Source organism: Eschrichtius robustus, chromosome 1 (assembly GCF_028021215.1).
Source record: "Eschrichtius robustus isolate mEscRob2 chromosome 1, mEscRob2.pri, whole genome shotgun sequence".
NCBI lineage: Eukaryota > Metazoa > Chordata > Mammalia > Artiodactyla > Eschrichtiidae > Eschrichtius > Eschrichtius robustus.
In genome coordinates this window covers 128395723-128409616 of record NC_090824.1, presented here as the reverse complement: position 1 = coordinate 128409616, position 13894 = coordinate 128395723, and the positions used below count along the sequence as shown (strand labels likewise).

The 13894-nt window shown below is 38.6% G+C and overlaps 1 protein-coding gene across 1 annotated transcript in view; it reads right to left on the bottom strand.

Annotated features, from left to right (window-relative positions):
- The window catches only part of IQCH (IQ motif containing H), a 207255-nt gene that overhangs the window by 189837 nt on the left and 3524 nt on the right, over nucleotides 1-13894 (bottom strand). Inside the window, exons 2-3 of the mRNA XM_068536684.1 lie at nucleotides 10301-10423; nucleotides 8998-9089 (exon numbers count right to left, since the gene is read on the bottom strand). Coding sequence (XP_068392785.1) covers nucleotides 8998-9089; nucleotides 10301-10423 — 215 coding nt within the window. The remainder of the gene's footprint in view (nucleotides 1-8997; nucleotides 9090-10300; nucleotides 10424-13894) is intronic.

Below are 13894 nucleotides of genomic sequence, written 5' to 3'. Positions count from 1 at the left end.
AAGAAAAAACCCGCCAACCTGTAATTCTGTATCCAGTGAAATTATCTTCAAAAGTGAAGAAGAAATAAAGATGTTCTCAAACAAAAACTAAGAGAATTGGTCACCAGCGACTTGTCTTGCAAGAAATGATGAGAACTTCTTCAGAGGAAATGAAAATAAAATAGGTCAGATATGGGATAGATGAGGCAAGCGGAAAATCCAGGGACCTCACAATCATGTCCTCCCCTTCTCTCCACCTTTCAGAGTCTTCTTAAGTTTGTTTTATATATAACATCCAGGGGTTTTAATTGTATTTATCAGAAGGAATAGGGGAAAGTATGTCTATACCATCTTCCTAGAAGTGAAACTCTCTTAGTGTATTTCTTACAAATCCTTTTTCCTCTGTAGATTATGTATTTAGAAGTGAATTTGGGGACTTCCCTGGTGGCGTAGTGGTTAAGAATACGCCTGCCAGTGCAGGGGACACTGGTTCGAGCCCTGGTCCAGGAAGATCCCACATGCCGTGGAACAACTAACAAATCAACCTGCCCTGTGTGTGCCACAACTACTGAGCCTGTGCTCTAGAGCCCAAGAGCCACAACTACTGAGCCCGCATGCCACAACTACTGAAGCCCAAGTGCCTAGAGTCCGTGCTCCACAACAAGAGAAGCCACTGCAATGTGAAGCCCATGCACACAACGAAGAGTAGCCCCTGCTGGCCGCAACTAGAGAAAAGCCCGTGTGCAGCAACGAAGACCCAATGCAGCCAAAAATAAATAAATAAATTTATTTTTTTTAAAAAGTGAATTTGAATTGAGATACAATTTTGCATCCCCCTTTTTTCCCCTCAACATAGCTGTAAGAATTTTTCCATGTCATGAAAATGTCTTGGACAATATCGGTTTTAATAGCTACATAATACACAGATGTGTTGCAGATTTAATCATTGTTACTGTTAACATTTAAGGTATTTCCAAGTTTATTGCTACTAAATGTAACACTGAAATGAACAAACTTATACAGAGATCCATGTGTATCTCTCTTTATATCCTAGGATAAATTCTTAGATACAAACTACTAAACTAAAAAATAACAATTTAAAAAATCTTCTCACATACGTTGAAAAACCTCCTTTAAGAACTTTGTGACAACTTATACCTCCCACCAGTAGTATAAAAGTATGCCCATCTTTCAGCCCCCTCATCAGCACTGAGTATTAGGGTGTTTTAAATGACATGTTTTGCTAATTTGTTAAGAAAAACAGTAATATATAATTTAATCCTTGTTTACCAGTGAGATTAAATATTTTTCACCTATTTACTGGTTATTTGCATTTCTAGCTCTGTGAGTATTCTATTGATGTCCTTTTGTCTATGTCAAGGGTTTTTATTATTATTATTATCAGCGAGAGCACTTTGTATTTAAGAATATTAGCAATTTTTGTATCATGTGTGTTGGAAATGTTTTCCAATTTATTGTTATTTTTAAATTTTATGATGCTTTAAAAAATTTTATTTTTTGTTTCAAAAAATTTCAAACCCATAGAAAAATTGAAAGAATAGTGAGCATCCAAATACCCTTCACCTAGATGACCAAGTGTTAACAACCTGTGCTTTGTCTCTCTCTGTAACTAGGATGTAGTCATACTCTGTATAAGTGGGATTTGTGTACTGCTTTGTAACAACCCAGAAGAGATTGGCTCCAAGGGGGCTTCAATAACTGAGTGAAAATGTACCTTCTAATCTATACTCATCATTTAACAGAAACTTCTTTCCTTCTGTTTCTCACGATTATCTGCTTTGTTCTTGTTTTTTTCCCCCCCTCAAACACTAGCATCACAGAATATAAAATGAAGATTTCTGTGCAGTTCTGATGGTGTTGGTACAGATGGTAGTCACCCTCCTAGTGTCAATAAGCAAAGCGTGGTCATTAAGAACAGTGTGAGCAGATATCTCAAGCAATAAAATCTGTGCAAGCCAGCAATGATAAGAGGAAGAACCACACTTTGACATAGAAGAAGACTCATTGCCAAAGTAGGGATAATAATGAAACCTATTTTGAAAACAATACAAAAGCACTTTGAGCTCTTTGGAGAAAATATACCACTTTTGATAATGTCCTTATCATTGTTTTCTGAATGACTGCTAGGAAAATCTTGCATGTGCTGCATCCATTATCATCAATTTGTGTATCTATTGAGTTTTGTCTCTATTAGACAAAACTACCAGATTTTTTCTTGAGCAATCCCTGGGAAAAAGGAAAACCATCCCCTGTGAAAATTAGGCCTCCTGGTTTTCAGGTAGCTATGGTGTAGGAGAGGATACTTGCAGACACTTGACTGGACTTCAATCTGGGCCTTGCTGTTTTGTTTTGTTTTTTAATTTTTTTATTGAAGTATAGTTGATTTACAATGTTGTGTTAATTACTGCTATATAGCAAAGTGATTCAGTTATACATATATATACATTCTTTTTTTAAAATATCCTTTTCCATTATGGTTTATCATAGGGTATTGAATATAGTTCTCTGTGCTATACAGTAGAACCTTGTTGTTTATCCATTCCATATATAAAAGGTTACATCTGCTAACCCCAACCTCCCACTCCATCCCTCCCCCAACCCCCTTCCCCTTGGCAAACACCAGTCTTTTCTCTATGTCCGTGATTCTGTTTCTGTTTCATAGATATGTTCATTTGTGTCATATTTTAGATTCCACATATGAGTGATGATATATGGTGTTTGTCTTTCTCTTTCTGGCTTACTTAGTATGATAATCTCTAGGTCCATCCATTTTGCTGCAAATGGCATTATTTTGTTCTTTTTTATGGCTCAGTAGTATTCCATTGTATATATGTACCGCATCTTCTTTATCCATTCATCTGTCAATGGACATTTAGGTTGTTTCCGTGTCTTGGCTATTGTGAATAGTGCTGCTATGAACATAGGGGTGCATGTATCTTTTTGAATTATAGTTTTGTCCAGATATACACCCAGAAGTGAGATTGCTGCATCATGTGGTAATTCTATTTTTAGTTTTCTGAGGAACCTCCATACTGTTTTACACAGTGGCTGCACCAACAGTGTAGGAGTGTTCCCTTTTCTCCACATCCTCTCCAGCATTTGTTATTTGTAGACTTTTTAATGATGGCCATTCTGACTGGTGTGATGTGGTACCTCACTGTAGTTTTGATTTGCATTTCTCTGATAATTAGTGATGTCGAGCATCTTTTCATGTGCCTATTGGCCATCTTTATGTCTTCTTTGGAGAAATGTCTATTTAGGTCTTCTGCCCATTTTTGGATAGGGTTGTTTTTTTTTTGTTGTTTAGTTGTATGAGCTATTTGTATATTTTGGAAATTAAGCCCCTGTTGGTCACATCATTTGCAAATATTTTCTCCTATTCTGTAGGTTGTCTTTTCATTTTGTGTATGGTTTTCTTTGCTGTGCAAAAGCTTGTAAGTTTGATTAGGTCCCATTTATTTATTTTTTGTTTTTATTTCTATTGCCTTGGGAGACTGACCTAAGAGAACATTGGTATGATTTATGTCAGAGAATGTTTTGCCCATGTTCTCTTCTAGGAGTTTTATGGTGTCATGTCTTATGTTTAAGTCTTTAAGCCATTTTAAGATGAATTTTGTGTATGGTGTGAGGGTGAGCTCTAACTTCATTGATTTACATGCAGCTGTCCAGCTTTCCCAGCACCACTTGCTGAAGAGACTTTTTCCCAAGAGACTGTCTTGCCTCCTTTGTCGAAGATTAATTGACTGTAGGTGTGTGGGTTTATTTCTGGACTCTCTATTCTGTTCCATTGATCCATATGTCTGTTTTTGTGCCAATACCACGCTGATTTTGATTACTGTAGCTTTGCAGTATTGTCTGAAGTTTGGGAGGGTTATGCCTCCTGCTTTGTTCTTTTTCTTCAGGATTGCTTTGGCGACTCTGGGTCTTTTATGGTTCCATATGAATCTTAGGATTATTTGTTCTATTTCTGTGAAAAATATCGTGGGTAATTTGGTAGGAATCACATTAAATCTGTAGATTGCTTTGGGTAGTATGTGGGCCTCACTATTGATGACCTGTGTGACCTGGAACACTGGTGTGAGCCTCAGTTTGCACAGCTTTAAAAGGAAAGGGTAAATATCTACCTCATAGGTTTAAAAAAAAGTCCTTTGTAAACTGTCAAGTGTTAAAATTATTGATGATAATGATGATGATGATCATTATTGTTTATCTTTTCTAAATAATTTTTAAAGGTGGATTCAGGGATAGTACTCATTTTGAATGAACTCTCCCAATTTCCTGGGCTTCCATAATAGAATGAAGCCCCATATATCTGAAAAACATTGAATCTCAGTTACTCATAGGAACTGTGCTCTACTGTCAAAGGAGCAACAGGAATTTGTAGTCCTTATTATATGCCACTCCTCTCAGAAGGAGTTGCTGTCATGGTTGTTTGGCCCCTGACACTCCACCAGACTCACAGTGTAAGCAGACATTGGCCAGCCTACCAGCCTGATTGTCAGGTCCCACTCTTGGCTCAGTCCTAGTGCAAGAGGCTTACTCTAGCCCTTCATAGCAATGGGGTAGCGGAATTTCCAGGACTAAGCTCTTGATCGCACAGAGGCAGGCCCTCTATTTGGCCAAAAGAATACTGATTCCAGGGAGTCATGCTTGTCCCAAGGATCCCAAGCACAAATGATCTGCATGAGATTTACCCAGAGTGTTTGTTACAATGCAGATTCCAGGACCCCATCTGGGAGCCAGTGAAAGAGGACTGCAAACCAAAGTTTAAGAACCATCACTCTAGACCTGTAGTCTCTCAAATAGGGTACCCACGTCTCAGGTGATACATAAGACAAGGCCATTCGTCGTGTGAAGAGAGTGTAAGAACTTCTATTTATCTATAATAAGAAATGCATAAAATAAAAAATAAAAATAAGAAATTACTTTGTACTACTATTTAATACTCAGTTTGTCACTGGCTCCCTCACGTGGTCATGTCACCTGCACTTCTGGATACCTCCTGAGAGTGGAAGCTCCAAACCACAAAAGAACGAACAGGTGGGTCAGCATTGTATGTGTTTTTCCAGAGCATTAGAGTGAACTGCAGTTTATTCATGAAGTGGGTTTGTGGATTATATTATTTAGTTTTAACTAAACTAAGCCTGGAAAAATGGATGGGTGTCCTAAAAAAAAATCCTGCGAAAAGCCACACTGTATTTAAGATAATGATGACATGCATTGGGAATTCCCTGGCGAACCAGTGGTTAGGACTCTGACCTTTCACTGCCAGAGGGCGTGGGTTCAATCCCTGGTTGGGAAACTAAGACCCCACAAGCCATGCAGCAAAAAAACAAAAACAAAAACAAAACAAAACAAAATGATAACAAGCATTGGTGAAAAACAAGAAAATGGCAGAACTTACACTTTTACTTCTAGCTTTTCTTCAGCCATATTAAAATGTAAAAATGATGATCAACCAATCAAACTTATGAAGAGTCAGCCTCCCCAAGCCCCCCAAACTTAAAAATTATCCAGAAGACTAACTAAAATATGGACTTACATCCAACCAGCATCAATGCTGAATCTCAGCTAAGTGTAGAGTATTTTGGGGATATTAGCCACAACCAGTATAAAGCTGTCATGATTAACAAGATTAAGAAAGCAAAACATTATAATTAATAACCTGTTTTACAAGAGAAAGAAGTTTTGTGCTGTTAATAAAGTAAAAGAAATTTTTTAACTGTTTAGTTCATCTTTATCTCATTATTGAAACATTTCTATGTTGGTGTTAGTTGATAATTCACTCTCTATGATATTAAGTATATAATTTATAAATAAATAAGCAAGCACATTTTATGGGTGCACACCCAAATTCTTTGACTGATAGCCTTGTGGGATCCAAGGCCAGGTCCAGTTTCTGTCCCAGCTTGAAACTTTTATGAAACGAAGTCTCCCCCTTTGGCCTCCTGATCAGTTGTGAGCAACCTGTTTCTCAGTGAGTCATTCCATCAGTCATGAAAAAAATCCTTGTTTACTTGGGTATCCTAAGGACTTTGTCATGGAACCTCAGAAGAAAAATGCAATGAATTGGCCAGTCCTGCTCCTCCCAGGCACGTGAACCTGAAGAAATTCTGGGTTCTGCAACCTGCTTTGCATATAATCTCCCGGGAGGCCACAGCAGACTCTGAAGCCAAGTCTATTCATGGCAGTCTCTGGACAACCCCTCCCCCCCTCGCCCCACCGCCCCAAGTGCAGAGCCAGGTGTGACTATCTACCTGGGAATATGACAGTCACAGACAACTGGCCCTGAGCTCCTGGGTCTCATGTTTTCCATTTCCATCTGCCGCTGCTCCTCTTCTGCCCTTAGCCATGCCCTGTGACTCACACTTCCACCCCTAGGGCCTGCCTTGGGTCCGCTTACTTTGAAAACCCAGTTTGGACTCTTCTCCAGTTTTGACCTTGGCTCCCCTCATTTCATTTTCAAATTGTGTGCCACTTTAGCATCCCAAATCCACAGCTATGACTGAGATGCTCCCCCAGGCTCGTAGGGCTCCTACAAACTTGCCAGGCTCCCATCTCCCTGATAAGAGGGCCGGTGATTGTATTATTGTATTGAACAGGAAAGAAAGGATCCAAGGACCACTTCTGGGAGCCAGCTGAATGTCCCCGCTAACATCTTCCTTTACTCTTCCAGACCCTAAAAGGGGCAAGGGTACACCTTGGCCAGGGAGAAGAGCTGTACAAGCATAGGTCTCTGCCAGAATCTTTCTGTTTGTTTCTCTGCTACCTAGTTTTCTCTTTTCAGTTATCATAGCTTGCAAATCTACAGCCCAGACTCTCTGTTCTTTGTCAAGATGAGAGTACAGAGAGAAAGCTGGAGACAGGACAGGAGAACTTTGATTAGAGTTGGTGGCAGACATCTCTTCTCCTGTTTACTTTCCCCACCCCCTCCATTCTGGAGCTTTCTTATTGCTGTTTGTACCTTCCGTCCTTTGGCTACACACTCCCTACCTACTACAGATCTCCTGGCTGCCATCTGAATAGGACTCCCACTTTGCCCTGTGTGGCTCTCTTGATTTAGAACTGAGTCAATATAAGTTGGTAGAGTAACCTCCAATATTTTCTTCTCCAAGAATCCCTTTTATGATTTTCCCTACAGATTGTTTCTTTCAAAAGATGATGTGTATTAACCTATTTGCAGGTCATATTGTTATTCCCAAATTTAAAAATCTAAGATGTAAATGACTAAAAACTAGACAGACTAGGGAAGGTTTGCCTCTGCCAAGGGATGATGGATGCCTGTGGTACTACCTTCATGTGGGAGAAAGGGAGACAGGCAGAGTGTACACCCAAGCCTCTGCTCCCCACTCCTGAGGCTTGGGATGTGGCTGTGTCTCTAGGTTTCCATGTTTCCATGTGTGCTCTCTGAAACTTGACCTCACTCTCTGATATGATTCACTTATGCTTGGTATACATGTATGATGCAAATAGGGCCACAGGGGTTTTAAGCTGAGTACAAAACCTTAATCTATATACACTCAAATTCAGGAAGCCTGGATGTAAGAAGGTCCAAAGTAAGGAAAGGTCATTTCTCTTTTTTATTTTTATTTTTTTTTAATTGGAGTATAGTTGATTTACAATGTTGTGTTAGTTTCTGCTGTACAGCACAGTGAATCAGTTATACATACATCCACTCTTTCTTAGATTCTTTTCCCATAAAGGTCATTACAAAGTATTGAGTAGATCTCCCTGTGCTATACAGTAGGTCCTTATTAGTTATCTATTTTATATATAGTAGTGTGTGGAAAGGTCATTTCTCTTTAACTCTTCTAATTTTAATAAATCATCTCTTAGGATGTATCATATAATGAATATTTCAAGCAAGTTTTATTATTTAAGTTTTGTTTACCCTGGATACCAAAATCATCTTTACAGTAAAGCACATATGACAGGCTAAAAACTGTAAAGAAAGTCCCACATAATCTGAATAGCGTAAAAATTGATTTGCTTTAAAGTATTTCCTTTAGGAGTTGAATTTTGGATATGCTTTACTAAAAATAAAAATATATATATAACACCAAAACTAGGACCCTGAAACAATTGTCATGGTGTCAAGCATTAGAATGCAGTACAAGTAACGGAGAATAAATTTTATTGAAGTCCAAATTCTGCCATTAACTTCTTTTTTTTTAATGAATTTTTATTGGAGTATGGTTGCTTTACAATGTTGTGTTAGCCTCAGCCTCCACTGCACAACAAAATGAATCAGCCATACACATACAGATATCCCCTCCCTTTTGGACTTCCTTCCCATTTAGGTTACCACAGTGCACTAGGTGAGTTCCTTGTGGTATACAACATGTTCCCATCCGTTGTCCATTTTATACATAGTATCAATAATGTATATTTGTCAATCCCAGTCTCCCAATTCCTCCCACCCCACCCCTTTCCCCTTTGGTATCCATATATTTGTTCTCTACGTCTGTGTCTCTACTTCTGCTTTGCAGCTGAGATCTTCTGTACCGTTTTTCTAGATTCCATGTATATGCATTGTTATACGATATTTGTTTTTCTTTTCTGACTTACTTCACTCTGTATGACACTCTCTAGGTCCATCCACGTCTCTACAAATGACCCAATTTCATTCCTTTTTATGACTGAGTAATATTCCATTGTATATATGTACCACATCTTCTTTATCCATTCGTCTGTTGATGGATGTTTAGGTTGCTTCCATGTCCTGGCTATTGTAAATAGTGCTGCTATGAACATTGGGGTGCATGTGTTTTTTTGAATTTTGGTTTTCTCTGGGTATATGCCCAGTAGTGGGATTGCTGGGTCATATGGTAGTTCTATTTTGCCATGAACTTCTTATGCAAAACTTCTACTGAAATTAGTAGAATGGATATGAACAAAGCCAAGGAGTTTTGTCTTTACAGTCATCTCACCTGTGTGAGAAAAGTTTTTTTTTTTAATCGTACTTATTTTGGACCCTAAAATGGCTATTTTACTTACCATTTGGAAGCGTGAGAAGAATATAAGTTATCATCAATAGGAGTTGTTAAAACACGTTGGTGTACAACATTTAAATACTTCTCGATGTGAATCTGTTACGGAAAAGTTAAAGTTTAGGCCATTAGAGTGGACTTGAGATCCTCAGCTAATTTACTCCATTTCATTAGGTTAACTCTTGGAATGGTGTAATTAAGCCAAAAGACACAACATGCTATGTGTTTATTTCAAGGCTAAGGTATCGTTAGGCATCTCAAGACCAAATTACTTTATCCCAAAAAGCAGCATAAACAATTGAGACTCAAAGCTTAAGTGACCTGTAGCATTCTTCACAAATGAACCTGCACAATAGTCAGTTTGCTACCTAGCTGGGGAAACTTGCTAGGCAACCCTGACATTGAGTAATGTCTTTCCCTTATGGGGACTTCAGGCAAGCATCTGAGGAAAGAGTTTGGCCTCTAGGTAACAGATTATTTTAAATGGCCAACCCAAAGACTCCAGCTGGGTCCAGCCCTCTCACCATCACGTAATATAGGACAATGGCATGCTAGTCTGATGAGGCAACAAAATATACCACATCTCTCAGCCTCAGGAGCTGAGCTGGGATGCTAATAACATGGTAGAGTGAAAGTCAGAAGCAAGAGCAGAGACACTGATCGTCAGAGGTCTGGAAGATGGAGATGGCCTTTATTTGGACCCATGTGCTAATAGATCCTTGTTTTATAGATGAATGTTATCCTGGTCTGAAGATTGGATTCTCCCATGCCCTTATATTCGTCTAATAATGATGAAGTCCCTATCTACTTTATTTCTCTGTTCCAAAATTGGTGTATTTCTTTTCTATTTCCATTGTTATGTACTAGGTTACAATATTACAAAAATGACTAATCTCAAAATACTTAAGCTATTAGGGAAAAGTAAACTCTTTATTTTTTTAGAATCCTGGTGAATCTGATAGAAACTCTCTGCAATGTATTGGTATGAATCCTTTTTTTTTTGTCAGGCATATTGTTGGACTGAGTAGTTATTTTTAAAACTCTAAATGATTTTTATCAAACCACATTTTAGGGGTTATCACTGCATAATCATATATTATCAATGCCTCACATTCTTGTGGCACGTAAATTGATCAACCAGTTAATAATCATCCTTTTAAAAAAAGGAACATCATGGGAAAGGTGATGACCAACTAAGGCCCACCTCTGTTACAGAATTACCTGGGGCCTGTGAGAAGCACAGTTCTTTTCTTCTTGAGGAATCCTTGTCTCCTTCTGAAATTTTATTTAATATCTAAAACTCTACTTACTTTTAACCCCATTTCAGTCCTTTTGATTGCTGTTTCAAGATTCTGAATGTCAAGAGTTTCGCCTTTTTCCTCAACTGGGAATTTTGTTAATTTCTCCTTTAATTGATAAAGTTCTTCATGGACCTGGAGGTAGAAGGATATAAAATATAAAAGAATACAGGGCTTCCCTGGTGGCGCAATGGTTAAGAACCCGCCTGCCAATGCAGGGGACACGGGTTTGAGCCCTGGTCTGGGAAGATCCCACATGCTGCGGAGCAACTAAGCCCATGCACCACAACTACTGAGCCTGCGCTCTAGAGCCCACGAGCCACAACTACTGAGCCCACATGTCACAACTACTGAACCCCACGTGCCTAGAGCCCATGCTCTGCAACAAGAGAAGGCACAGCAATGAGCAGCCCGTGCACTGCAACGAAGAGCAGCCCTCACTCGCCACAACTAGAGAAAGCCTGCACGCAGCAACGAAGACCCAACGCAGCCAAAAATAAAACAAATTAATTAAAAAGAAAAAAGAATACATACATAGTCCACCTAAAACAGTTACTTATCTTAAAGGTTTGCAATTTGCTTGAATTGCTAGAGACAATAAAGTTGATTTTAAAGATGGTGATCATTGAAAATGACTGTCCTTATGGTTCTGAGACGTGCTTTATTAGACGTCTCCAGTTACTGTCTTTCAGATTTTGGAAAACTAAGCTTTCATACAATTTTCTATTTGTCCTTCCCCGATTAGAAACAGATCCAAGATAAGACTCCAACTCAAATGGCTTCTGCTTTCTCAGGTGGTAAAGCAGTTGTGTCAGATACAATAAGAAGTTTGTGGGCTTCCCTGGTGGCGCAGTGGTTGAGAGTCTGCCTGCTAATGCGGGGGACACGGGTTCGAGCCCTGGTTTGGGAAGATCCCACATGCCGCGGAGCAACTGGGCCCGTGAGCCACAACTACTGAGCCTGCGCATCTGGAGCCTGTGCTCCGCAACAAGAGAGGCTGCGATGGTGAGAGGCCCACGCACCGCGATGAAGGGTGGCCCCCGCTTGCCACAACTAGAGAAAGCCCTCGCACAGAAACGAAGACCCAACACAGCCAAAAATAAATAAATTAATTAATTAATTAATTAAAAAAAAAAAAAGAAAAGAAGTTTGTGCCAAACTCTGATTTCTACTAATTGGTTGAGAGGTAAGAAGACAGAACACTTCCGGCAAAGAGAGGTTCTAGTGAAAGCAGTGCCCTTCAAAAGAGAATTATAAATATGTGGACAGGGCCTGCTGGTTTTCCATTCTAGCTGGATCTTCCCCACTTACTGCTCTGAAGAAGCAGTTCTGTAGATGTGGCCTTAATTTTGTTTTATGTAGTCAGAAATGAAAACAATCCTTGAAGAAAAAGCAACATAATGTCATTACTTTAACATTTTCCTTCAATTTGTATTTTCCTTAGAAATGATGAACATCTCTCCAAAGTCAAGCACCCTCAGAATAAAATAGGCATTATGAAATTAGCACACGATTCTCTGCATTCATATTAGAAACCAAACTTCCACAGATAAATACAGATGGCACCAATTATTGTATGGGCTGCTGCCACAAGAGAAACATTTTCTTATGCAAATTTATGAACCCAACACCTGTTTCAGCAATAGTCACACCAATAATAATCTGCAGATTGGGTTTGCTAAAGGCATTTTGAAACAGTTACCTTTTCTCTGTTAGTATTACTGGACCTACACATTGATCCAGCCTATGTTATCGATTACTCTCAAGTATTCCCAAGGAGTCAAGTATTCAAGAGATCAAAAGATTTGCATCTTTTCACTGATGGGCATTACAGTCTGGCAGACACATCTGGTCATTTGTACTCTGCACAAATTATCATGCAGAGCCTTCAGGGCTCACAGATTGAAATTTGAACACACCTACTGTTTGCTGGTACACACTAAGGATGAAGATGTACTTCTTTCGACTGTTTTGTCCAAATTAGTGCTACAAGCTGATTGATTATCTATTGTCTAAAGACATTTGAAAGTACAAAAAAGCAGTTCAAGGGCAAGCCCACTTCCAGGCCCACATTTTTTTTTTTTTTGGTTCAACTTTTGAATGCACTGAATTTCCTTCTTGTAGCTCTAGTATTTGTAATACTTGTAGCTTCAAGTATCATTGTGTAATTATGCCTGTCAACTGCTGGAGGGAGCGAAAACCACACTGGATTATTTATCAGGGAACCGAAGGTCTGATTTCTTCATTGCTTTGTGTGGACAATTATATGTCTTCATAGAGTTGTGAGATAATATGTAATAGGTCTGGTACATAGTAATAACTTGGTAAAAGGCAAATGAACATAATTCCTTGTTCTATTACTATTCACACAATGTCCACGCACACCATGCACATTTTCTCTAGTGTTCTTACCAAGAAAAAAAAAAAAAAAAAAGAATTACTCTACTTGTAGAATGAAAATGAGACAATGGGTGTGAAAATGAATGAATATAGGCTTTGGAACCAGACAGATATGAACTAGAATTCTATTTCCTCCTTTACTAAACTGAGATGGGCAAGTTTACTTAGCTTTTTAGAGCCTTAGTGTTCTTACCTGTAAAATGGGGATAGATAGCTACCTTTTAGAATAGTGGCAAGAATAAAATGAGTTAAAGTATATAAAGTGCTTTGTATAAGGCCAGCCACATAGGAGGGCACTGAACCAATGTTAATTCTCTTCTGAATGGTAAAACCTAGTGAAACGCCTTGCATATAACTGGCACTTAGTAAATGTTCATTGATTTGAATTGTTCTCTTAATCTTTCTCAAGAGCTTTTTACTTTCCTTGCCAGATATTTCTTCTCCCCTCTTAGTAACCGCACATCTGTTTGTATAATTGCAATAGAGACAAGTACTGTAGGAAATGTTTCACCAGACCTGGGTAGAAAAAGAGATTAAGTTCTAAATCTCCGTTCTTCAAACAGATCCAATCTACCATACTGAAATTTTACGTGTCACCCATCATCTCTGTGATCATCAAATGCATTGCTTTCCATACATTTCCCACTTGGAGGAAGATTATTATTTTGACAGTCTGGGGACAGGGCTACTTAATAAGAAGCCCTTGAAAGATTCAATGCAGACAAAAGTTGCTCTAGAATTTAAAAGAGCCATGCAACCAGACTCCGTTTTGTCAAAAGCAGCCTCATGACTCCATTTTATTCATCTCTGCTAAAGATAAGAGTTTGGCTGAGTCATTCTCATTGCTTCCCCATTCATTTTTATGTTGTACACTCCTGGCAAACCAGACAGAGGGGTTGACAAGAGAGACAGTGATAATATCAAGCTGTCAATCAGCTCAAATATTTCTAAGGTTGGTGTAAACATACAACTGTTGGGTTTTTGAAATATGATTTCCAAAACTAATTAAAAAGCTAATTTGATTGCAAGACTTGGTAATCCTGGTTGCACAAACATATGTTTAATAGTTGGGTCAAACAAGTATTTACAAACATATAAAGACACCACATTATTATTAATAAAGTATAAACACAAAGCTTCTAATACTTAATAATAAAAGAAACCATCTAGGAAACCTCCCAGAATCACCACCACACTTCTTAAAGA